Source organism: Somniosus microcephalus, chromosome 11, assembly GCF_052327205.1.
Source record: "Somniosus microcephalus isolate GS21.2 chromosome 11, FLI_Smic_1.0, whole genome shotgun sequence".
NCBI lineage: Eukaryota > Metazoa > Chordata > Chondrichthyes > Squaliformes > Somniosidae > Somniosus > Somniosus microcephalus.
Genome location: NC_140997.1, coordinates 185,910,180 through 185,936,731, shown reverse-complemented (window position 1 = coordinate 185,936,731; position 26,552 = coordinate 185,910,180). Strand labels below are relative to the sequence as shown.

The 26,552-nt window shown below is 38.5% G+C and overlaps 1 protein-coding gene across 2 annotated transcripts in view; it reads left to right on the top strand.

The window, feature by feature from the left end:
- atxn7 (ataxin 7) overlaps nucleotides 1–25,991 on the top strand; it is a 135,733-nt gene extending 109,742 nt beyond the window's left edge. For both annotated transcript variants that reach the window (XM_086001497.1, XM_086001500.1), the window contains 8 exons: nucleotides 10,695–10,938; nucleotides 13,176–13,447; nucleotides 14,880–14,962; nucleotides 15,626–15,891; nucleotides 18,239–18,434; nucleotides 19,372–19,493; nucleotides 20,557–21,544; nucleotides 22,647–25,991. In XM_086001497.1, coding sequence (XP_085857623.1) covers nucleotides 10,695–10,938; nucleotides 13,176–13,447; nucleotides 14,880–14,962; nucleotides 15,626–15,891; nucleotides 18,239–18,434; nucleotides 19,372–19,493; nucleotides 20,557–21,544; nucleotides 22,647–22,664 — 2,189 coding nt within the window. In that variant the 3' untranslated portion in view covers nucleotides 22,665–25,991. The remainder of the gene's footprint in view (nucleotides 1–10,694; nucleotides 10,939–13,175; nucleotides 13,448–14,879; nucleotides 14,963–15,625; nucleotides 15,892–18,238; nucleotides 18,435–19,371; nucleotides 19,494–20,556; nucleotides 21,545–22,646) is intronic.
- Nucleotides 25,992–26,552: the final 561 nt, after the last annotated feature.

Genomic DNA, 26,552 nt, shown 5'->3' with positions numbered 1-26,552 from the left:
AACTTGGAATCCAGACCGTTTCTATAGTAATTGGGAACATTCATTAGTAAACAATGAAGACCATTGGATATAATTTTAAGTATTTCTGGACACTGGCCGAGTTTTTTTTGCAACACATAAAACGGCTAGGGGTCTGTTCATTCAATGTGCCCAGCAGGAGGCTAACTGAAAGGGCATTTGGACCTCTCTGGTTTCTACACTGAAGGACAGACATTTCCATCGGGCTGGTAACTTTGAAGAATCAGTGGGTCAAAACCTCCCACTACCTCGGGAGTCAGGACCTCTGGGCTTGCTCATGCGCACGCTCTTATTTTCTCGTGCTTGTTCCCTCGTGAGCATGGGTGCACTAGTGCTGCTTTCGTGTTTGTTTTATTTCATTCTCGGGATGTGGGTGTGGCTGGACAGACTGGCATTTATTGCCAATCCCTAGTCGTCCTGAGTTTGATACAACTGAGTGAGGTGCTCTGCTCTTTTTTTCCTTCCTCCCTCTTTTTTTCGCTCGCACACGTGCTCGCTCTCGATCTAATTGAGGTGTTTAACATGATTAGAGGATTTGATAGGGTAGATAGAGAAAAAACTATTTATTTCCTCTGGTAGGGAGTCCAGAAAAGGGGGCATAACCTTAAAATTAGAGCTAGACTGTTCAGGGGTGCGGTCAGGAAGCACTTCTTGACACATGGCAGTTGGAATCTGGAACCCCCCCCCCCTCCCCCCCCCCCCCCCCCCCCAAAAAAAAGACTGTAGAGGCTCGGTCAATTGAAAATGTCAAGACTGAGATTGATGGAGCTCTCGCGCCCCTTGCCCACATATATTATCAGGTGATCAACTTATTTTGTGCACTGGAAAACACTGGGCCTCAGGATGGTGGTCCTTCGAGCACTACACACATCTCTGTCTCATTACCAGCTCCATTTTGAGTGAGTCGGTAGATGAAAAGAACAAACTTGTATTTAACTTAATTTACCACCAATCTTCGCTTCAGGACAATCCAAGCATTTCACAACCGCTGAATTGCTCTTGTATTGTCGATCAATCTGGCTGCCAATTTGCACACCACAAGGTCTCGCAAACAAGCATGAGCTAAATTCCCAGTTAATCTGTATTGATGATGTTGGATGAGGGGATGAACGTTGGTTAGCATACCAGAAGAACACTCCTTCAGTTAGTGTTGTGAATCTTTCATGTCCACCTCAATAGGCAGTCAGAGTCTCAGCTTAACTTCTCCACGAAAAGACAACCCTTTTTATAAAAAAAAAAATGCAGAATTTCTCGGGGCTGGAACTGAAATCCCAAAGTGGAGCCTCTCCCACAATCTTATGACTCAGATGTGTGATTGCAAGCACTGACCCAAGCTGAACTCAGAATTCACGACCAATGGGCATTGTATTGCACTTTCGAAATGAAGGGACTTGCAATTCATTTTGCCTTGACCTGTAAAAAGGGGAGAAAGGATTCAAAGAATGTGTCTGTATGCTCTTGTATTGACTCCTAGATTGGTTCTTGGGTTCATTTAATGTTTCATAACTCCTAATGTCAAAGATGCAATTCTCCTGCTGTTTGCATGGATTTGTAAATCCCAAAAATCTGACCTATGTTCCAACCGCAGTGGAGACTCATTTGTTGTGGGATTTGTAAGCTGCTGCTAGATTTACTGGTTCTACTCCTGATTTACTGAACATCCAGAGATGGTTATGATTTTTGACCGTAGTATCAAATGTCCAATTAAAACGCGGCGAAATCAAAGACCCATAATAATGCCATTGCACTGCACAACACAGAAAATGGGTGTCTGTATTCCCTGTTGTCCTCTTACAGTCCTTCAAAGACTGGTGCCTGGTGAATAATACAGCGGGGAGCATATTGCAAGGAGGTTGGTATAATGTTGCTGTCCCAAAACCAAATTGAAAACTCGGCAAGATAAAAGTGCTTAAAATCTGTCTAGTAAGGCTCCATTGGGTTGTGTTTTAAAGCTACAGAACCAGTAATTTCCATGCGTCTGCCCCCCCTCCCCCCCAATCTGTTAGCAAAGAAAAAGGTGGTAGACTCTCTCACTGCCAGTAATGCAAGAATGACACTGATTTGCTGCTGTTTCCGGCATGTACTGTGAACATTTTTAAAGGATATAATCAAAACTCTCTTATTCCCCCCCAAAAATGACTTGCGTATTTCCACTTGCAGGGGGAGGGGGGAAGGGGAGCGGAATCTAAACAAGCGGAGGCTTTCTGAGAATGCAAGTCTGTGCTCTGGCAGCATTCCTTGGTGAGGAAATGAATTGCCACACCAATCACTGTTGTGAAATCTGCAATTAGTTTAAGGTTACAGCTGTAACATTTTATACTTGCTCATCCAAGGTACTATTTTCACTGAGTCGTAGTCAGGAAAGTTTCAATATTGCAGGGCAACACCTTTTCAGGAATGGTAGCAATGGTTTTATGGAGTGATGCCATGAATAATGGCGGAAAATTGAACAGGTTTGAATCACTTTCTACTATGTTAAGGTGACTCGGAATTTCTGAAATTGTGGCTTACTGATTATACTGCTGCCAAAACCTGTTCCATTTGTGGTGGAGAGAGTTTTTGTTTGGTTCCTGGTTTTGGAAATGTTTTGCTGTGAACGGGTTCTATTTTGTGTTTTGGTGAATGGCCAGTTCTCTTACAACCAGAGCTCTAATTTTCTGAACCTTCATGCAATCAATGGAGCCTTGCTGGGGCAAGAGGGGTCATTAAATAAGGCATGTTTTATGGCAAAGGAACATAGTGGGCAAAGGGAGGTTAAACTTGTAGGCAGTACCAGTCTCCATGTAATTTGCTAATTTTATTCCATCAGGTCCCATGCTGATTTGTATGTTTTTCAAGCTGTCATCACACTCCTGACTCGCCTTGTCCGCTTAAAACCGATACATGACTAACTCACTACCCTGGCCTACTGAAGTTGGATTTTTTTAAAGCTCTGTTTCTGTAGCTAAAGTTGTGTTTTTTCCAGCAAGTATTGATATTTAGCAGCATTTCTCTTCTTGCAAAATGAGTCTCTGTTGCTGTGGGGGGAGCTATTTGTAGATAAAGCTGTGTTACTTTGACCCAAAAATTGCTTTAATTTTAAATTGGTGCTTTTTGTTTTTGCAAGGCTTTGCATCCGTATTGTTTGCTGCTGTATTTGAAGTGGGAGCAAATGAAGTTTTGCGGAGGGGAATGAGGGTTCCCCTTGCATTTGGTGTCCTCATGAACTACTGCGCTTCCTCATCTAAACTTACAGCCAGGTGCACTTTGTTGGATATGATAGTGTAGTAGTTCTGGTACTGGATAGCCACCCAGAGGTCATGCATTCAGATCACACCATGGCAAGTTGTGAAACTGCATTCAATAAATCTGGTAATTAGTAGGCTAGCAGCAGGAAAAATTACCATGGATGCTGCCGCTCAAAAATAGGCAATAAATGTGCTTAGCCAGCTTGCCTGCATTTTGAGAACAAATGTATATCTTTTTAAACAAATGAATGAATACCCATCAAGTTGAATGTGTTTTCAAAAGGGCTAGTCATTTGTGTAAACCTAGGTTTTTCAGCCTCTTGAGCTATAACCAGAAGTAAAGCATAAAATCGATAACCTAATATGGACAAAAATACACACTTGTCAACTGTTGATTGAAGAAGTTCATGTAGAGAGCCTCATCAAGGTGCCCCTCCATGATATTTGTGATCAGGCCCCTGATCTTTGACCCAATTGCATCCGTATCACCATGCAGGAGAAAACATTAGATGCTTATTAGAAGTGGGTATGCTGCAATTGGTTGAGTATGCAGCAGTTACTTTGACCCAAAAATTGCTTTAATTTTAAATTGGTGCTTTTTGTTTTGCTCGGCCCATTCTGCTGTACACTGTACTCTCACGTTGGTGTAAAGCGTATCGCTCGTTCATTGCAAGCTTCTGTTAAATATCTTGCTTTAATTGTTGTGGTTTCTTTGGGAAGATCCACTTTGTTTCTTTTAAACACTTTGTATTGAAACAGTATGTTGAAAAGGTAACGGGGATATTTTTGTGAATTTTTCACTAACTTGTGTTACAGAAGGTCTGTATTTTCCTTTTGTATTTTCACAAAGTGGATGTAAGTAAACAGTGTAGCAAGTCAGGTACAACAAGTGTGTGGTGTTGTGTTGCACCCTCCTATTTGGGGAACCACCTATCTTTTGTATGCAAAGTACTTTCTGTCATTGGAAAATAAGTTTTAATACAGATGAAGACCAGAAGGATTAAGGCAAAGCAAGATCAGATAAAGATTAGAATAAAGCCATGGGGTGATAAACACAAGAAAGAAGTGATAAACTGAGTGCAAGGCAATAAAAGATGAAGTGACATTAAGTGAACCGAGATTGGCGTGCAAGGGGAAGACAGTAAGGGACCAAGTGAAGGCTATCCATATTGTGGTAAATCGGTGTTCTGAAGATATTTAAAATTAAATAGAATGAAAGTGCATTCATCAGGGGACTAGACATTTTGTGATCATGAAAATGAACTTCATAAAAATCTTAATGTACGATCCTGACGTAGTTTTAATGTGTTTCTTTAGAACTAGATGTCCTCATCTCTCCATTCTGCTGTCTGCAATGCTATATAGCTTTGGAAATGCTTTAACATTTTGGATTGCAGGGTCACTGATCAGTTTACTTCTAAAGCTCTTCCTGGTTTTAATGTTTGAAAAATAGGCAAAATTGATCATGTCAATCATGCAAGTCTGGATAGCCACAATTTAAACCCAATTTCCAGCAAATGAAAACCAAAGGTTTTTTGAACTTTGAAGCAAGAGAACAGCTAAACAACACCTATTTTGGGGGGTGCTTATAAAATAATTTAGATTATGCAGTAGTTACAATTTAAAGTAAAATAGAACAGATTGGTGGAAGAGAGGATAAGGTGAAATGCTGAGCAGTATTGGTGTTTTTTTTTAATTGTTAGTGTTTTAATGGGTCGCATTAATATAGTAATGAGCCTACTACTAATACTTGCGCAGTGATTTAATTGCAACTTTAGCATGCATAATGCATATGCCAAGAACACAACTAGTCAGCTCGGAGTCTGAAATTTCCCTGAATATAGTCTGCTTTCTTGAGCATTAATTTTATTTTTATGGTTAATGCACACTTAATCAAAAGATTGACTTCTCCCTTCTCATTTTTGTAAATGGTGGCCATTCATTCACATAAGCAGATCAGTTTAATGTGACATTAATCATTAACTGCTAAAGTCTAGCCAGATCTATAAATATATGTTCTTTTAAGCTGCGATTGTAAATCTAAGTAGAGCTGGAACAAAGTTTGAAAGCTCAGTTCTTTGCACATTCAATTCTAGTTTGAAGCTGCAGCCCTTGGTGCTCTTCTGTTTCTCTTGGCCTGTGTTTGTTGCCCCTAGCTATGATTTGATTGCTCATAGACTGATATTTGGATCTTCCACCAGCCAAAATGGCGGTTTAAATTTTTTTTTTCAGGAAAATGCTTTTTCATGCACTTAAGACTTAAATTTGTTGGGAGTTAAATACTTGGAAGGGAAGTTAATACAGCAAAATTGCCACTTAACCCTAAATAGTCTGAAAAAGATTGATCTGTTTGCCCCTTTATTTGCCGGTTTGTTGCCTTGTTCCTGGGTTTATGCTGAGACTTGCCATTTATTATGTAACAGTCCCCACCATTTAAAGTGTCAATGTTTAAAACGGGCAGTCACTTATATCGTCCAAAAAACACTAACCATTATCCATTTGCATTATCAATTTCAAAGTTGCTGGTTCTAGCGTCTTAAGTGCTCTGTTTATTTCAGGCAGAAACTGCTTTATTAAGGGTCTCTGACAATTTAATTAATTGTTATCTTCCTTTCTCACACTGATCATTGTGGAACTTTATTTCAATTAAACTCCAATTTTTATATCTAATTAAACTAGGTGGATTCTGTGAATTACAGGATTTAAATTTATCGGGTCTCCTGGTTTCCATGTTAGTCAGTTTAGAGTCAATTTCTCCAGGCGGAGTGCTGTTGGCTCAGGTTAACAACCTGACCTGATCTGACTATATTTTAAGTGTTAGTCCATGCAGTCGTTGGCCAAAGAGCGGACATGGTGAAAGCAGATGGGATTATGGAACAGGGAGCAATCCTGGTCTAAACCACTCACCTGTGTTCTTTGAAGATGGGAAATCGGATTGGTTGTCTGGATAGCCACAATTTAAAGCCAATTCAAAGCTCTTCCTGTGCCACAATATCAATGTTTCTATGAAATTGATTTTGTACAGACTTTTTGTCAGAATATCAATCGCCAATAGAAAACTAATGTCTTTTCTTTATCTCCCCTGCGATGAAAAAGATTTTCATTAAGATTGGTCACTCAGCAAAAAAGTAAGGAGCAGAGGCATTTTACACCCATATTACAGCGCTACCCAGTTATACTGGTCTTTGAGTATAGTGGGCAAATCGTGTTCATAGTGAAGATGCCCTCCATCATATAGTGTGGAACTATCACAGTACTAAAGGACAGATCTCACAAACAGGGCTTCTATGAGGCTTTGTGGGCTATAAGCAGTAGCTGCGACCTCGTGGCCTGGCACACCCTCAGCCAGCTTCAGTGGGGACTGTAGAAGGGCTACTTGCAGTTCCGTTCACAATTCCTCTGATAATGAAATAGCTCATTGCCAGCCTAGAGCTGGGCCTGAACAGCAGCATGGCTCACGCTGAGCAGCGACAGATAACATTTGCACCACAAGAAGTATCAAGTAATGGTCATTTCCCCGACTTTCAGTGGCACTGCTATCTCCGAGTCCCTCGACCATCAACATCCGGGGAGAGGGTCACTATTGACCAGAAGCTTTATCAGACCAGCCTTATCAACAACGTGGCCACAAGAGCAGGTCAGAGGCTGTGTACTTTGTGGCGAGTGATCAAAGCCTTGCCACCATCTACAAGGCTCTAGACTGGAGTGTAATGGAATACTCGCCTGGGTGGAAGAAGCTCAACACTACCCAGGACAAAGCAATCTGGTTGACCTACACTCCTGCCACTGAACTCTATGTCCACCCCCTCCACCATTGGTGCACTGCGACTGCAGCTACTCACCAAGGCTACTTTTGACAGCTCCTCCTAGCTAATAGACCTTTCCCACTAAGAAATCACCTGCTCTTTCCCTACCATGTCATAAACTATCCTGACTTGGATATTTACATCTGTTCCTTTTTTGTTGCCGGGTCAAAGTCCTGGAATTGCCCACCTAACAGGTGGTGAGGACTTTTCTCCTTGTGCCATTGCAGCCCTTGGATTATCCTACAATAAATGGGCCTTACCAACATTGCTCAACATTGCTAATAAATTTAAAAACAAATCCAGCAGGGATAAAGCTCAAACCACTGTGAAGCTATGGGGCTACTTTGCAGAAAAGTAAAACATTGTCACGTACCGTTCTGTACCAATTTCAGACTCCCTGAGCTGTTTTGAATGGATAGCTAGCCAATTAGATGAGCATTTTGACGTGTGTAAATTAGGATTATATGTGTGTGCCAGTGGCTGTACATATGATAGTGCATTATATTTAGCTCTTTTTAATCTCACTTCCCATATTGTGTTCTAGATTGCAATTACCCGTCTTCTATTTCCTCACCATAACACAGTTTTAAATTAATTTATGGTTTTCTTGTAAAGTTTTAAAATCAGATGCTATAGTTAAAATGTCTTTAATGTGGACCTGCTTAATATGTGGCATTTTATTGATTTAAATTATAATCTAGGTCATTACTTGTATATAAAAAAAACTATGAAAAGCTTGTAGAATCACAGAAATAAATGTGGAGGGACAGAAGAACCTAGTGACTTGCAGAATGTAATTGGGACAAATCATAGAACATAGTAACATGACATTATTTCTCTTACATTCTTGTAACTGCAAATTAAAGATTCTGATGTATTTCTGGCATGATGTTTTGCATGTTCCAAAATGCTAATGTAATTGTAATCCTTGGCCTACTAGCAGTTCCAGAAAATTCTGTACTCTTGGCTAGCTGATTTCAGCAATGATATTTAAAATAAAATTAATATCACAATAAAAGCTCCCCTGATGGTTCAGCAAGTTTCTGCACCGGTATCAGAGCCATACAGGCCAGGAAATCCCCCTGGCTTCGGTCTTCAATCTGTACAGAGTCAGTAGATTGACGGTAGTGAGTCCGATTTGGCCTCTGCACCCTTGTTGGGAAGGGGAAATCGGTTGAGGCTCCTACTCGTATATATTCGACAGTCCCTAATGGAAGTCTACAGATTGATATCAGCTGAGGAGAAGATGGAGCTTGGCTATGATGCCGCTGGTAGTTAAATAGCCTGCTGACACTTATCAAAGGTCACTGATGAATAATGACCTAGTACTGATCAACACACTGGAACCAAATCTTATTCAGATTTGATGCTTTGAGGAGGGGACAAACTTTGGTACAGAAAGTAATACGGTAACTATGTTTAACTCCGAACTCAGGCATTTTATTACTGTAATAATACAATAGTAAAATATACAATTTATGCCTTTCAAATTTTTTTCTGGTGTGATCTCTATATTCATTTTATTTTTTAACATATAGATTTAAAATCTCACCTGTTCTCCTATGCCTCCACCAATCTATGCTCCATTCTGGAACAGGAACCCACATCTGAAATTCTGTCTGGCTGAAAAGCCAGCTGGAAACAGATTCCAAAAGACCAATCAAGAGAGCGAACATTGAAATTTGACCTGCTTGCATTGGAACAGCTAAGTGAAAGGCTGCCCTTTCAAAATAAATTGTCAGCCATCCAGGGGAGCAGTCATGCCATAATGAGTTATCGTGGCGGTGATGGCCCGAGGGTTAACGGGCTTTAAGTACAATTTTGTACTACCAGTATGAAATGGAGAAAAAAAATTGGGTGTTCCCATGGATATTTGATTACGTTTTGAAGGCTGCACCATCAAAAGTACACGTAAAGATTACAGTTCTTAATGTACTACCTAAAGTAATTGCACGTCAGAGCAATTCATGACGTGGTGCTTTGAGACACTTGAGATCTGATAATGGACTGTGTAAATGTAAGTTTTTTAACTCCAAGTGCTATAAATTTAAGAATCTGTAGTTCCAGGTGGCATAGCATGTTGCAGTAACGCAGTGTCAAGAGTTGTAGGGAATGTTTTGATTTGTGCTTGTGATTCTGCAAACATAGTTCCTGAATTTGGCCATGCTTTCGGGGGCCCTGAGCAGAGGCAAGGTACTTCCCCTGCAAAGAGGGGAGCTAGCGGTTTAGCCACTTCTCGCTTAATTGATTGATGGAGAGCAACATTAACAGAAGTGTGTGAGCAATCATTTTTCTGCCTTCAGTGTAGGAAAGATGTGATGTTGGAATGAAAAGGAGAAATAAATTACATGCTGTGTAGTTATGCTTCTCATTCTGCTTTCAAAAACGAAAGTCCAAGAACATTTAAACAGGTGCTTGAATACTGAGGTTTTCAAAGTGCAAACGGTTGAAATAATCACTGGCCATTTACATTTGGGACAAAAGTGGATATTTGCTACCTGTGCGTAGATAGGAGAGCACGGTCAGCATCCGACATGGTCTCTGGTACATTATACTATGAGGGCAATTATCAACATTCACAGGTATTTGAGCAGTTTTAACGATCACTCAATCTTCTGCTGGAGCAGAAATATCATTAGCTCCGATATATTATAATTTAAGTTCCTTGCTTAGAATTTGAACTGTAGGCCTCTTTTAACATAAACCTGTCAAGTCTTATGCTGGTATAACGAATTACTTCAAGAAGCAGTGGTTTTATAACACCATGCGCTCCTGATGAAGTGGAAACTTTACATTTTTTTGTTGTGGCACAGATTCCACAGCACCAAAGCAATAAGCTAGGCTTGAACATGTGTGATTGTTAATTTGCAATTCAAGACTTTCTGGCCGCTGAACCTTTTCTAAAGGCCGCTGAAAGTCCATACAGACATGTGATTTGAAAATTGCCTTGCTTGCTTGAAACTGAACCGTGGAAGTGCTGTGATCAGAGAGCACGGTGACCAGCACTTGCTAGCTCTGGGGTCTCCAATACAAGTCACTTTTAGGTGGATTTTAGTGCTGCCAGCACTGCTACAGACGTTTAGATTGTCTTCAACAGAAGCTTTATAAAGTAAAAGCACCACATCTTGGTCCCCCTTGGAATAGTCTGGCCAATTTCAAACTTTATGCAGTCAGTATTTGAGATATCTCACACTGACTTGGAGCAATGACTGCTTTCACAAATCTTACAGAATCAATTTAACTTCCATATTCGTTTGGGAGAGTGCAATTATATTTTATTTCAAAGCTATTAGACTTCTAGTTTTTTTAATTGGGCAAGTAGAAAGTAGAGAGTCTTGTAAGCAGAGAATACGCTATGCATAAAAATTAGGATTCCTAGAAAAAAAATATGCAATATTAGCTTGACTCAGATGCAACTTGCCATAACTGACTAATGGCGGTGTGCGCCTCTGATATCTTGCTGTTATGATATGGAAAGCATTAAAAACCTACCAGCTTTATTATTACAGATATTGAAACTTCCCAAGAGATGAGACTTATTTTGGGATTCATATTTTATAATGAAAATTTGGATATAAAAGAATCTAGTTGATGCTGTTCCATTGTTGGCTAGAAGTTGAATTGTTTTATTTTCTGTACACAGAAAGAAGACACAGTACATCAAGCAAACCACCTGTGACCCCTCCATCATCTTCTGCATACTCTTATCCTTCCACGCTCTCAAAAAACAGAAGCAGTAGTGATTGTGGGAACAGTCGCTCTTCTGGTGGAAACTGTGCTTCATCCAGCTCTAAGATACAAAAATCCCCCAAAGATAAGCTTCACATCAGTGCTATGAGCAGACCAGTTTACCTGGTTCACCCTAGCAAGATGCACCATGATAAAAAGTTAGTGCATGCTTTTCTTTTTGGTTGTTGTATTTTGGTTTCACAAAACATTTCTGCTGCAGTGTTTTCCCCACAACAGACGGATTTTTTTTTTTTAGCACCACGGTTTTCAGCTTATCTGCATCCTCGATAGCCAAGGTTCACAAAACAGTTAGGATGAACATTTCCAAATTAACCTGGAACTATCTCCTGTCCAGTAAGGTGACTGTGACCCTTTCCTGCACATTCAGTAGCTTGGGTTCTTTGACTATCAGACTGGTTTGTCTTGGTTCACATCTTGTTGATGGTTAAGCAGTGCAGAAATGTCTTGTTTAAATGTAGTACGTCACTGTCCAGAATGTTTGTACTTGGTCCATTTCTTCATCTATTCCCTCACCCCCAGAAACAAAACCCAAAAGTGTGTGCAAGCATTTAGACATCTAAGTGTACTCTGGTCCCAGTCAGTTGTGGTGTTGATCAAATTTGGCTAAGTGGTATACGAATGTTAGTTTTTTGCTTTAAAAGATTGTTTAAATCAGTTTATTCAGATATCTGAAACACTGTTGAAAGAATCTTTCTAAAACCATGTTACTACAACTCAAAACATTTATAGAAAGCTTGGCAAATTGCTAGTTTATATACTCATGATACAATTTGGGATTTTATTTAAGTTTAGCCAATGGAAATTAAATTCTTCAATATTTATCAAACACTAGGAAATTAATGTCTTAATTTGAGAAATCTTTGTATCTGAAAGCTTGGCTGAATGAAGTTTTAGGAAATTTAAAAAAAATAAATGGTTAAAGAAAAAAATGGAAATCTGAAAACATAAAATGCTGGAAACATGAAGGGTTACACCCCAATAGTAATGTCTTTTCTGTTTACCGATGCTGACTGATCTGTTGGTATTTCAAGCATTTCCTCTTTCTGTAACCGTTTATTCTGCTGATCTATCTGATCAATTTAGTAGGCTCACTTTATTGCAGGTATTTAGGAATGTTGTTGGAAGTACTCCTTGCCATGCTCTCTAATTGTTTCCTCATATTATATAGATTATATGATTTTATATATGTTGTGTTCCTTATAAAATAGATCTCCATATTTTTCATGCCTTGTGGGGTGTTGCCTGAGCTGGGATTCAGCACCATCCTCATTATGCTTTCCAGGAATAAAAAGCCAGGGAATGCTACTGGGATGGAGCTATCCCAGCACTTGTCTACAGGACTTGCAGTTTTAAAAGAATCATTTTGAGGCTGGGATGTCCCCACTTAATGTTACTATGAGTGACCCAGAGATAGAAAGAAAATTGGGTTGGTGGGGGGGGGGGGGTTGAGGTGGGGAAGGTGGAAGAGAACATGGAAATAGAACAAGGGGGTAAAAAGAAACAGAGAAAAAAAAGACTCTGAAGCAGAGCAACAGCAAGTAAATGCTTCATCTTTCCAGCCTTTTCTTTCCCTCCCCCTTCAGCCTTACTTTTTTTTAAAATTTCCTCTATTTTACCACATACCGCCTTTTCCCAAGAAGCTGAACTGGAGACTTGGCCCAGGCCTCCAGTAATGCCACTCTATACTCAACAGCTAGGAGCTGCATTCTAGTGACTGGGGTGCGTATCTTGTCCTCGCCTCCATGTCATAGAGAACTGTCTACCCTTCACACTGCAACACTCAATAGCGGTATAAAGTAATCAAGCACACAGTCTCATGCCTATTACTCTATGGTACAATGTTGGAACATTCCTATGTGTGGCCCTCAAGCAAGACATCAATTGGGATTGTGGTTCTTGATCAAAATATTGAGTACCAAGTGGATGTTCCTATCACCTGGCCCACCTGGGGAATCTTCAGGTTAGACAAGGGCAGTGTTGGTTAAAAAGGGAAGTGGACTTGTACACTCCCATCCAAAAATACAAAGGTGCAATTGGTAAAGCACAAGTGTCTAAATATTTGCTTTAGGTACAGATAAAAATCTTTAAAAGTTGTCAGGCTAAGCTGTTTCCTAGCTGAGACAGCAGACCTCTTGGCCTCTGAACATTTATGGAGTGATGGCTCTGGTTAAGAGGTTAGCAAACAGTAAGAACATACTTTTAAAATAAGCGTATATTTTTATAAGGAGTGTTCTAGTTCAGGATCTATATATTTTTAATCCTGACTGGAAATAGTCAGTAGAGGAGCTGGTTATCTTAAACTTCAATTTAAGACCAAAGGTACAAAATGTGCAGTGTGTTTCATTTTTTTAAAAAAAATCATCATATTCTGCAGCATGACTTCAGTGGTTAAACCAGAGAAGATGCATCCTAATGTGAAGATTGATGGCACATCATTGAAAATGATGCCAGTTCCTATTAATTCCACCACTGTGAGTGCTTCAATAAAAGCTGGCCTTAATTGTCCTACAATACCAAAGGCACCCCTGCCCTCCACTGGACAGATACCCAATGGTAAAAATCTTCTGTCAACTCCTTCATCCTCAGAAAAGAAACTTGAAGATGGTAAAAATATCAAGAAGTCCTCTTCTCATAAGCGATTGTCAGGTGAGTCCTAATAGACATTTATAGTACAGTGGAGCCGCTGTAATTTTTTTGGGATATCAAATAACTATGCTTTAAAAATTCATTTGTTGAAAACGAACCTAGAAGTTGCGGAGGACAGTTAGGACTTAAACATCTCAACTGTATCATCTTTTACAATGTATTTGGTTTATTTGTCAGTGTATTGTTTTTAGAAGGGAAAGATCACACCTGGAAAATCCTCCTTAACTTCTTTGAAGATATTATGGATAAAGTAGATGGTAGGATTCTCTACTACAGGGATGGTCGGCTGAATCAGCTCTCCTTTTAACTCAAACGTAGTTCTTTGCACTTATTCGGACTGATTGTTCAGAGCAGATGTGTGTGAAACATATGTTAGCCATGGTAAAACAGGCAGACTTCCTCGCTTTCTGATTTGGGTAAATACATTTTGAATCATCAGTTACTTAATTTTAACTTGAATGTGCCATCGTATTGATTGGCAGAGGCTTTTGAACAGTAAACAAACATGGAGCAAAGTGGAAGCAGCACTGCTACTATACCACCACAAACCTGTAGAAAAGAAACCAGTGTACAGGGGCCGAGTTATGAGGGAAGATTACCAAACGTCAGTCACCACAGTCTGGAGAGAGTATAATTGTCAAGTAAGAGACCAAGTGAACATATAGAGAGTTCTGATAGCTCGGCTGAGAAGTACACTACCCAGTGGGGAGTTAAGCTATTCAGACCAGGAAAGTTTGATCCCCAGTATGTGCTGAGTTAACTGATCCCGATGGGGCAGACATAAGGTTGTTACAATCAGCCTCTCTCAAAATTGGGTTTTGCGCTAGATATTCTCTCTGGTTCATGATCGCCAGTCACTCTTGTAAGCTGACCTCACATCCTGTAAGATCTGAAGTGCATCGTGTTCTGCCCAATATCTAGTTTAAATAACAGTAAAACACTTGCTTCATATACTGGCTACTGAAATATTGCATATGCCACATGTGCATTCTCCAGTCTTTATGAAAGGTGACTGTAAAGCACTTCATCGACATGAGGCACAACTGCAGTAGTTTTGAAGGACAGCAGCGTGGGGGTGGGAAGTGAAGTGGAGAGAGATAATGGCAGTTTTCAAAGGAGGGTAATAACCAATTGGCCGTGCACCTTGAGAACATTGGTAATAATGGCAATTTGGAAAGGGAGGGGGCAGTGCCTGAGGAGAGGGAACCATTTGCAATATTAGCTAGCATGGGAGGCAGGGAGAGGTTTTTTTTTGAGTCAAAGGTTCGCCTTATCAGCAAAATATTTGTCGGGAAATTAATCTTAAAATGTCAGGCCAGCAGCAGAATTTTTCCTGACAGTTTAAAATTTTTTTGTAAATAATGGTTCTCCATGAACCAGGCAAAAACAGAAAATCAACAGTACTACACACTTAACATCTTTTTTTTGATAGAACGGGAGTTTGACCCAAACAGACACTGTGGTGTTGTCGATCTTGAAACCAAGAAACCATGTACAAGATCTTTGACATGCAAGGTAGGTTACTGTTGACTTTTGTGTTGTTTTCTTTGCTAAGGATTCATGATAGTTTGACTTGTGTGGTCACTGTTGAGAGAACAGAATTACTTTGCCACTAGTTAAACATAATTTCTGAAGCTATAATTGGGCCTATTTTGTTAGTAAATTTTCATGCGAGCTGTCATTTGATTTACAAAGTAGTAGCTGAGATCTGGTTGGGAGTACAGGAAGACTGGAGGAGGGCTAAATGACAGGATTTCAGAACATAAAACTCAAACTTCCTTTTCTCTCATTGGGTTATCCTAAAGTTTGTGGCAGATGAATTGTATTGAAACACTGAGGGGAAAAAGAATTCCAAAAATAGATAAGTGAAAAGATGATTGTTTGGCCTTGTTTGTACACAGCAAAGTGTTTGCTCATTCAGTTTGATTTTGCACATTTAACAGTGTATTGGGTATTTGTCAGCTCATTTCTAATATAACAATGCTTTATGTATCCTTCATTACAAAAATAATTTGAGTAAAAAATGTATTTCTGTAAACTTCATTAAGTGTTCAATATTTGCAGATAGGCATTGATAAATACACTTAATGGCTATGTAATGTTATTATATTTAAAGGAAATGTTACAGCAAATATTTAATGCCTGCATTCATGTGAATTTATTCTCTGAAATATTCAGACACATTCCTTGAGCCAACGGAGAGCAGTACCAGGTCGTAGGAAACATTTTGACCTTTTGTTGGCTGAGCACAAAAACAAACCCAGGGAAAAAGAATCGCATCGAATCTCTGAGCATCATCACCAGGCACCCCTTCTCAGGGAATCACATCCCTCGCCATCTAAAGCTTCCCAGGAATTGCATCAGAATTCCCATGGAAATGTTGCATCGGATGTAAAACAGACGGTGTCTGGCAAAACCAAACTTCACAATTCAAGTCTTCCAAGGTATGATGACTTTTAAATTTGAATGTGCTGTGGTCAAACTCTTCTTTTTAAAAATTTAAATGAAGCATAGTGGGGACAAAGCTAATCGAAACTTCAGCTTTTTGTGTAAAACGCAAGATGTTATTGGGATATCGATTTCCTTTTAAATAGGGCAAACAAAAAAAAAGTGGAAATTCTGGGGCAGTGGGAATAATGCATACTGAGAACCAGCCATTTGATCCCAGCGTTGCAGGCCACTCAAACTTATGGCTGTGTGAATACAGCTGGGTGTTTGGAGTCGGGTCGCCAACCCTCCAGCATTGTCCTGGAGTCTCCAGGAATGAAAGATTAATCTCCTGGTCACTGCCGCGAGCAACCAGAGAGAAAAATCATGAGCATTAAAGGGGAAAAAAGTGGCTTTTTTAAATGTTCTTTGAACACTTTCATTTATTAGTTAATAAATACATTGGAGATGGGGGGTGGGGGGAAGAAAGGGTTATTTGGGTGAGGTGGTTGGAGGCAGGAGCTCGTGATAACCTCCAGGAATACGTCCAACCAGAGTTGGCACCCGCAATTTGGATGGTGCACAGCATAGAAGCATAGCATGCAAGCAGGGCGGTGAAGGTAGAAACTTGAAATTTAGGACTTGCACTGTTTAAGCTGTATTTTCTGCCTGCCAGCCAGCCACAGTGCAGTGCTTTGTGGAAAGTCATACGAAAGCTCTAGATACTTGACTTTTCATACTATTACGATGTGTAAATATATCAGTCATATGATTGTTCCAGAACAGGCCTTTTTATTTCTGAATCTTGTTTCCAATCTATAATAAGTTTATAATGCACTGAATCTGTGCTATGAATGTACTGAGCTTAAATATTTTTCTTTAATGCATAATAGGAAAATATGGGCATTATTAACTTGTTTCTGAACTTTGGAATAGACTATCTTCAGAATTGCTTGAATCTTCCTACTCTGGTTGATGACGTTCCTTTCTGCCATCTTGATTCTTCAGAGCATTGTTCCACTTCCCATTCAAAATCATTATCAATTCAAGGATTGCAACACATTCAGATTTGTTTACAGAATACAGTACGAGCTGCTCAATGAATCATTAAGTTACCTCTAATTTCACTTAACATGAATGCATCACAACTTAGTGAAAATGGTTGTATAAATGAAATGACTGGAAGCTTTAATGCCTATTTTCAAAGAAAGAACATTTTGTCCTGAGACGGTTAGAGGTGGTTATGATGGTGACCCCTGGCACTTTGTGATAAACATGTAGTTGGACAGTTTTATTAAGTTATTAAAATCAGCTATATAAAATACCAATTAAAAATAGGCAATATATTAAATGGAAACTCTGAATGTACGAGTGTGCCCTGGCACTTAAATCCCCAAATGATTTGCTTTGGAAGTTATCTGCCTTGTTTTCCCAGTTGAAGGCAGCTACTTAATAGGAATGGGGGAGGGAAGGGGAGAGAAAATCATAATACTGCACACCATGGATTTATGTACTAATGAACCAACAGACTGGATTTGAAGTTCATTAGAAAAGTTTTCACATACACAAGAATTGCATTTAAGAATCTTATACTTGACACTAGAATGGGGTGAAAATTCTCCCAATGTGAAACATCTCATGTTGCTAAATTGAATTGACATTAAATGTTTCATTGTTCCAACATTTTGTTACACCACTTTCCTTAATGTGCCCCATTTTGATTGTACCTGTGCTGTACAGGTATTCAATAGCATGGCATTGTAACCTTGAAATTTAAGAACAAATTTTCACCTTGTTCTCAATCTAGGAATCTTGCTGATTGCTGCAAGTCATGCTCTTCAAATACTAGGTTATTTTGATGTTTTAGTTTTGCTAAATATGACCAAGTAGTCGAGCTTAGTGGCAGTTTCTTTTTCACTGAATATTTGAACACAACCAGCACTCCAGCTACTATATATTAGTTGGCACAAGTACATTTCTGAGGAGCTTAATACCTATGTGATGGAAAGGCATTGAATGCAATAAATATTCAGAGTGTAACCGTGTCGAACTGATGATCCCATGTTTCTGTGCCACTTATTCTACTTATTACAAAAGTGCTTGTGGCATGGGGTGCTTGTTTGAACAGTGATCGAGCACTGCACACAGTTCATTCATGATCTGGCAAAATAAGCACCATTTGATATGGAGTACTGCTGCTAGGCGCAAAATAGTTGAGGACTGTATTATTGAATTGGCTCCATTTGCGAGTATTTTTTGTGCTATCAAAAATGTTCACATTACTCCAGATATAACTGTTGTAAAAATGCAATGATATGTAGCTCAACCACGCCTCTAACCACTATTAATTGACTTTTTTTGAAGGCCTGCCAGTTGTACATTACAGCACAGTGGCAATACCATTACTGATGCTGCATCGGTACACGAATTTCACCCCTCACTAGTAGGACCAGACTCCGCATCCAGGTTGTCTAGTGATGAGGGAGAATGTGATGAGAAAGAGGAATCTGCAGAAAAACTAGACTGCCATTATTCTGGACATCACCCTAGACCAGCAGCTGTAAGTTTATCAAATTGTTGATGAAATTCAAAATGGAAAAAGTTTTTGACTTGTTAACTGTCCTGATTTTTCCAGTTTTTTGTACAAACCTTGTGCAGCCTACTTACTTGGCATCAGGGGCAGAGTTTCTGCTTGGTTGCGCTAGTTTTTTCGGCATAATTTACCTGAAACCAACAGAAAAGATCGCGGAATTTTAAGTGCCAATTATGTTCAGTGCAACTAGAGTTTCAGCATTCTTTTACACGAGTTTAAAAAAATAGTGCTAGAAACAGGCCCCATCCACAAAAAGGACCACACCAGGGTGAATTAATCACCATTGGGAGTTTCTGCTAATTGCGCCCCTTTGCAGGTCTTCGAGGAGGCTCCAAATGTTATTTTGAGCACAAGGACACTAATAGGAACATTGCAAAAGCTTTTGAATTTAATTTTTTTGTAAATTTACGAAGACACTGACTACTGTACCCCAATATAACTAGCAAATGGTTCTGTTTTTTTGTCATTTTCAGTATGGGTTACTCACAGGTGGAAAATTGAGACTATGATTAAAGATGCTTTTTTTGTGATGAACCCATTTTCAGCTTTATTAATCAAACACCAAGTTACCACTCTTGAATATATTCAAAAAACTGTTTTAAAACGCTGCCCAAGTGTGCTATTTCATGGCAAGTGATATGCAAATGGGTTTGAGTGGAAAATCGGGAGGGGAAAAACACTTCTCAAAACTAGCGCAATTTGCACTGGAATCGCCGATTGCGCCCAAAGCAGAAACTCTTGGCCCAGATACAGCACGTTTCAAGCAGAACTTTTTTTTTGTCTGTGACTATTGAAATTACAATTGTATTATACATTATCTACAATATAAATGGTGTCTCCAATTCCTTCAGATGTTTTCGTTTTAATTGTCAGAATTTTTCTCAACATCCTTGTTTTGAATTAGCTTTGCACCTTTGGAAGCCGGCAGGTTGGCCGAGGCTGCTTTGTCTTTGACAGGCGATGGGACCACTTTCGGTGTGCACTTACCTCTATGGTTGAAAAGCATCTTAATTCACAGATGTGGAAGTAAGTATAAAACAAATGGTTGAGACCTTTTCTTTTTAAGAAAGACTTGCATTTATATAGTACCTTTCATAAGCTCAGGACATCGCAAAGCACTTTACAGCTAATTAAATATTTTTGTAGTATAGTCACAAATGTAATGTTGGGAAACGGGGCAGTCAATTTGCACACAGCAAGGTCCCGCATACAACAATGAGATAATGACAAGATATTTTGTTTTTGTGGTGTTGGTTTAGGGATAAATGTTGCTCAGGGCACCAGGAGGAACTTGCCTGCTTCTCTTCAAAATAGTGCCATGGATCTTTTACATCTACCTGAGAGAGTAGACAGGGCCTTGATTTAACATCTCGGCTAAAGGACAGCAGCTCCTGCAGTCCAGCACACTGTCAGTAATGCACTGATGTATCAGACTAGATAATGTGCTCAAGTCTCTGGAGTGGGACTTGAACCCACAACCTTCTGACCTTAAAGGGTAGAATACTACTACTGAGCCAAGGCTGATACTTCAAATATTGCAATATTTAATTATTATTTAACACTGCTGATGATTTTCCTGCCACAAATGATCCTAAACTGAAAATCTACCCAAAAAATGAGGAATTAACCTCTTCCTGACTAAATCCATCTTCTGGTGGACCAGCTGAGAAATGGCATTGGTAATGGCTGAAGATCTTCCAATGGAGAGGCTAGTACAAATGTAGGGAGTGTGAGAAACTGCAACACAGTGAAATTACATTCATTTTTAAAATCAAAGACAACGAACTCTGAAAATGTGATGTTAAAACTATAGCTTGTTTAATTGAAGGATTTATTAGTGATGAGTAATTTTATTAAGATATAAACTTCAATCAATAAAAGTGTGAACCTTAAATTTCAATTATAGCTGTTAACTGGATAGATATTTGTAGGTGAATTAAATCATCATGGTTTTTCAAAGTCTACTTTTTGTCCTGGATGAGTATTGTGTGTGAAATCAGTTTGAGTATTTTTTTAATAGATATTTTTATGGTAAAAAGTTGCATTCTCTTACACCTGAGCAAAATAATTTGCTTTCTTTTTCTTTCAGAAAAATTCCTCCTGCAGTGGATAGCCCGACATCAGCACAGTCAAACCCACACAGCACTGGCATGAACTCCTCACCGCTATCGCATTACAGTGTTAATGCTGCAGGTTTTATCTCCTCTACGTCATTGTCCTCATCATTGATGACATCTCCAGTGTTAGTTTCTTCGCCATTTATGTCATCCATTGAAAGTAAATCTGTGCTATCATATGCAACTACTCTAAATGCTCACCCTGCTGCCTTGGGCGTCATGGACCCTGCTTATTGTATGCAATCTAGACACGTGTCTTCACCTTCTGTGATGCCTTCTGGGCTTTCTTCAGTTCCTTCACCTGTATTTAATAAACCTCAAAAAGTGAAACCCAGCAAGTCTTTTAAACCTAAAGATCCTTCATCTACCAGCAGTAATAGTAATAGCAACATCAGTAGCAACAGTAACAGCAGCAGTTCTGGAAAGAAAAGAAAAAATATTTCTGCACTGCCACTGCATTCTTCTTCCACTCATTCCACAGAATCTCTGAAGAAAAATTGTGTGAATTCTGGGAGCTTGGGGACCTCTTACTACTCATCTGTCTCCTCATCTTATAGTAGTACACACAATGTTGGCCTCAATTGTACGAACAAGATGAACTCTTTAGGACTCAAACATGACCAATCAGGAAAGGGGCTTCAAATGGGGATCCCTGCAGAATCAATTAAACGGATGAGTGTGGTTATGAACAGTAGTGATTCCACTCTTTCACTAGGGCCATTTGTCCATCAGTCAAATGAGCAGACTGTAAATTTACATGGTGGCTTTTCACATCCACATACCCCACTGGACAAGCTGGAAGGAAAAAAGCGGAAGAGCTCACCAGGTTCCAGCACCATAAACAGTGGTAATAAATCGAACAAGATCGCCAAATCGCCTGTGGTAAACAATGTTCATTCAAAACATCCCAGCGTGATCCCAGGAACACCAGGGCTTTCCAACAACTCTCTCCTTCATCAGGTATGAAATACTGAGAAATTGATAATGAGTGTATAAGCAAGCTGCAGTGCTATAAGAGTAGCTTGCCCCCCCCCCCCCCCCCCCCACAACCACCCAATGGGTGTTAGTTAGGTTTTAGGGTTTGGCAAATATTAAATTTCATTATAATTATGTTGCTATTTGAATTTCATGAATTTCTGTTCTGGACTGACGATGCTTACCTATTTGTTGCTGGAACAACCTACTCATTCTTGGATTCCTACAAGGATGGACTTCCTGGGTCTTTGCGCCAAAATTATAATTCAAAAATTTTACAAGTCCATCTGCCCATATTTATTCATGTGTAATTGTAAACTTGTCATTTACTGTTTATGCTGTATAGCAAACTGATGTACACAAATATCAGTGAGGGACGTTTTGTTTTAAGAATTTATAAGCTACAAAATTGTACCTTTTTATTATCTCAAAATCTTTATTTGGAAAGTCAGAATTAAGAGTCATTGCTTTAATGTAAACTGGAATATCCCAGTGGTAGCATCTACTTGTCTTCCCCACACCCCCTCACCATCAACAAAATTAGTACGGTGCTGCCATTGATGCTCAGGGCAGGTTGGGGAGAAGGACCCTTTATGCACCCTTTTCCATAAGAGGAAAATTCAGTAATACCTGCGGTTATGTGGAAACTTCACAAATTGAATTATTATTGAAGTGCAGCGATTGTTTTTGTAGGCAAAATGGTGTTTGGCCAATGGTGGTTATTACTGCCCATTATTGTTGAATAATTCTTATATTGTCCTTTTATTTATAATCTTGTACAGCAAGGCATCCATTTACAAAAATTATCTATTGAGACCAGCATTCTTGCCAGATAACAGGGTACCTGGGCCTGGTCAACCCAGCTCAGAGTAGTATGTTTGTAGTTGGGCTCTACCAGAAAAAGGAATGGGTGTTCCTACTTCTGCTGAGAATTGTAATTGTTGCAAGCAATATTTCTAATAAACTAGGAAACATAGGAAGTTGTTTTCCTTTTAAAATAATTCGTGTGAAAAATTAAGTGAGGTAGCGATCATCTACTGTTACAATGTGTATTTGATGGTTAATTAAACTGTTCTATATATTGCAGCCAAAGGCTCGACCCTGATAACCAATGCTCTTCTGGAAAAAAACTGGACATCCTTTTGATTTTTTTTTAATAACGGGCACTCTGAACTGCAAGAGGCCTTGGAGTTATCTCGACTTCCCTTGTCCCTCAGGTCTAGAGGTACTGTGGATAGTGGAATCAAAACTGTATACAGGTTCTGAAGCCAAGTTTTTGGAAATGCCACCTTCTATAGTGGCACATTTTAAATTGAGTTGGTTTGGCCACTGCAACTGTTAAAATCAGTATTAAATATTGGGTACGTTGATAGAAGAATGACTACTGATCGATGAGATTTATGCAAAGGTGCAGTTTTTAAACTATTTACCGCTGACAGGTGCATTTGCTGAACAGTTTTGGATTCAGAACTGCCAAGAGTTTAAGAATAAGCATAATGACAAATTAGTTAATGGGGTGTTTCTTTGTTCCAAAGCCCCTTGGCATCTACTGGAAATTTGTATCACAAAGCAGATATGTTGTATTTATTTTTTCATTAGATTTGTGTGTACTGTGTCTACGTTTGAACTAAACAGTTGCCAAGTATGAGGACTTGTGTCAGGTAGTTATTTTGAAATTACTGTTTTATTTTTGTTAAATCTTGGCTTTTTTGAGCAGAAAAAAATTGTGGAACTAAAATGACAAAAATGGGAAGTTACAGTCCAGCAAATGCTATCGAGTTCTGTTTATAGTGATTTATTTTAAGAATTTTGTGTGTAAATTCTAACTGCTCCCTGGTTAGAAATACAGCAGACTGGTGAGCTGAAAGAAATTGCATCATGTTTGGATTATAGATGCAACAATTTTATCTTTATGAATAAAACATTCATGTTTGCTTAAATGAATACATTTTGTACCATGAATATGGTACAAACTGCTGGGGTTCAGTGGCATTTGCAGCTTGGTCTTGCCTGTAGAAAATGGTAAGAAAAAATGATTTTAGTGTACGCTGCTTCCTCCCCTTTTGGCCTATCTGTAGTCCACATAATTTTTGCACTAATAGATTATATCCATACTCCCAACTATTCTGGAATAGATTTTAATAAAAAGGGATACAGTTGTAAATTTTCATGTCAGATAAACACAATATGTGTAAAATCAGGGATTTCAGAATGAAAATTCCACACATTTTTTTAAAATGACCACTTTATTGAAAATTTGGGCACTTTTCAACATTTTCCCTATTGGTCTACACGTTGGAGAGTATATCAGGTGAAAGCAAATGTTTGCAACATCAACTCAGTGTTGCAGCTTTCACTTTCTCCCCAATCTAGATGTAAGGAACAATGTGTGCACAGTATGGAGAATGTGAGCATACACTAACACAATCTGTTGCATTAATCTTAACACAGATTTTTGAGGACAGTGTAGTAAATTCTATATAGACAGATTAAAAAAAATATAAAACTCGTGTATAGTCGAATATACTCTTGGAATCATTGTTGGACAAATGGCAGGAAAACAATAAAAGGAGCCATCTGTTGCAAATGCAATTTCTTGTGGAACAGTTTAAGTTGGTGACCAAGTAATAATGCCATTTCCTTTTGGATTGTAAAGGCTTCTACGGAAATTACTAAAAAAGAAAACTGCTCCTTTCTGCTGTAATAAAATGGCACACCTTCTGCATCCAAGTAGATATTTTTAAGACTGGCTTTTACTGAAGCTTACTTGTTCCTTTGGGACATCTATCAATTGTAACTCACAGTTTTCTTACCCCAGTTTTCAACAAACTAAGAGATAGAGTATGTCACAATTTTTGTACCTTTTTATTTTGAATTTTCTTGTTTAATGGATTATACAAAAGTATGGAAATATCCCTATTTCAGAATGCATATTTTGTTAAAATTGTACATATTAAATATGTATTTTTGCACAGGTCATTTTCTTATATCCAGTTTTGGTACAATTTTGAAATCATCTGGTATTTATTTATTTAGGAATTAATAAATAACAGGTAAAAAGTACCTTATTGTTTAGAGATTCACTGCCCAGCCAATAATGCAAAATACCTACAGTATAAGATTTATGGGGCACTTTTTATAAAACTTTTGTCCATTTTGGAATTTGGGAGTGAAATGATTTATTTTTTGGAAGTGGGGGGAGGGGAAGAGAAGAAAGCCTCAACTATTTCACTAATAAAATATTCATTTGTTGCCTAACTCCCAGTGTAACAATTGCATTCAAAAGAAAATCATCCCAGACACAACATCTGAAAAGAAACTGCTTTTTAACGACATCATTTTTGCAGCTTTTAGTCAAAATTTAAAGTGCCTGATAGTTGCTTCAAAACGACTGTTTAAATTGAGCATTTAAAAAAATATTGAATGTTCAGTTTTAGATTAGGAGCTTGCTTTTTCCACCTGTGGGTTCCTAATGTTTCTCATTATGCTTAAACCTTATCAACAAATTAATTTGGAATGATTGAATCTTTCTCAATTGTGAAATGAATATATACCAATTTCTTTCAAATTCTGATTGTATTGTGTGTGTGTGTGTGTGTGTGTGTGTGTGTGGTTGTACCACCAGCCAAGAGCAAAACAAAAGGCCTTTACATTTCTGTACCTTTGTTGAAGCACCATGTTTTAAATAATTGACAGTGAAAAAGGTCTAAAGCACTATTGCTGTATAACTTGGCTCATTAAAATAATTGTACTTTTGAGTTTGACCCATAGTATCTAATACTACTGGAATGTAAATATTCGCACCCTGACTATATTTTGAAGGTGATGGTGCCTTTTGGAAAGGAAATATCTTGGATTTCACTGAGTATCTCCTAAAATTCTTTGTGGATTAATAGGGTCACAAAATGCAATGTTTCAGGAGTAAGTCTTCCTATAAAAAAAATATTTCCTCGATAGGATCCTATACTAATACTGCAAATTCAAATGAAATTTATTTTAAGTTAAAAAGGTGAGATGAACATTCTGAACATAGGAGAAGTATTCTTGTCTTAAAATAGGCACTCAGACCCTGTTAATAATTCAGGTTTAACTAATGTAAGGAATAAAACAATTGCAAAGGCAAAAGCAATAGAGACATAAGTGAAGAGTTTAACACTACACATCTCGTGAATGTAAGCCTGATAGCAAATCATCTTGCTCCTGCTCATTATTTGAGCCTGGTTCTAAAAGCAACCTCCTGTGTAAAGTGTGAATAGTTTCAGAAGTACGCATAATCAAGCGCACCTGGTCGCTATGGTATCAGCTGGACTTTGTGTTGCCTGCTGTATAATTCATGAACAAATGTCATGGGTCAGAATCTTTCGATATTTGAAAATGTATAGTCTATTTGTTTTGTAACAAGTTCTGTAAATAAAAATAATTTATACTGTTATTTATAACAAATGTAGTCTTTGATTCTTTGTGTACCATTTATGAGAATTAAAATATCTAAGCTCTGTTCAAAATATGAATCCTGGGGTACAAAATGCACTAAAGACTTGTTCAGATTAAGCCTTTGAAGTCAGCTGGGAATGTCATGGATTGGTTTAGCTGGGAAGCTTGAAATGGATGGCTCATTGCCTGCACTACAGATTTTACTGTGTTTTTGGAATAGATACGCATTAAAATTTATGCAGTTTTCTTTCTTTGAATTTTTACTGGATGAGGGACTCTAGGGAATGACTTAAGTATTTTAAAGTTGTATAGAAGTATGAAAAATGATTCCTATTTTTGCATCAGCCCTTTCCTTACACAGATTTAAAAAAATAATTGATGGTTGTACAGGGAAGTCAAGTGCTTCCAGGAACTCCAGCTCATTTCATCAGTGAGGAGTCTAACTGACCAGCAATGGCATCCTACTTTTTTCGGGTGTCGGAGATGGTTATAGCATCTATGCAATAACATTTCTGTAATCTGTCCTCTGTGCCTTGATTTAGCTAAAGAAAAATCCCAG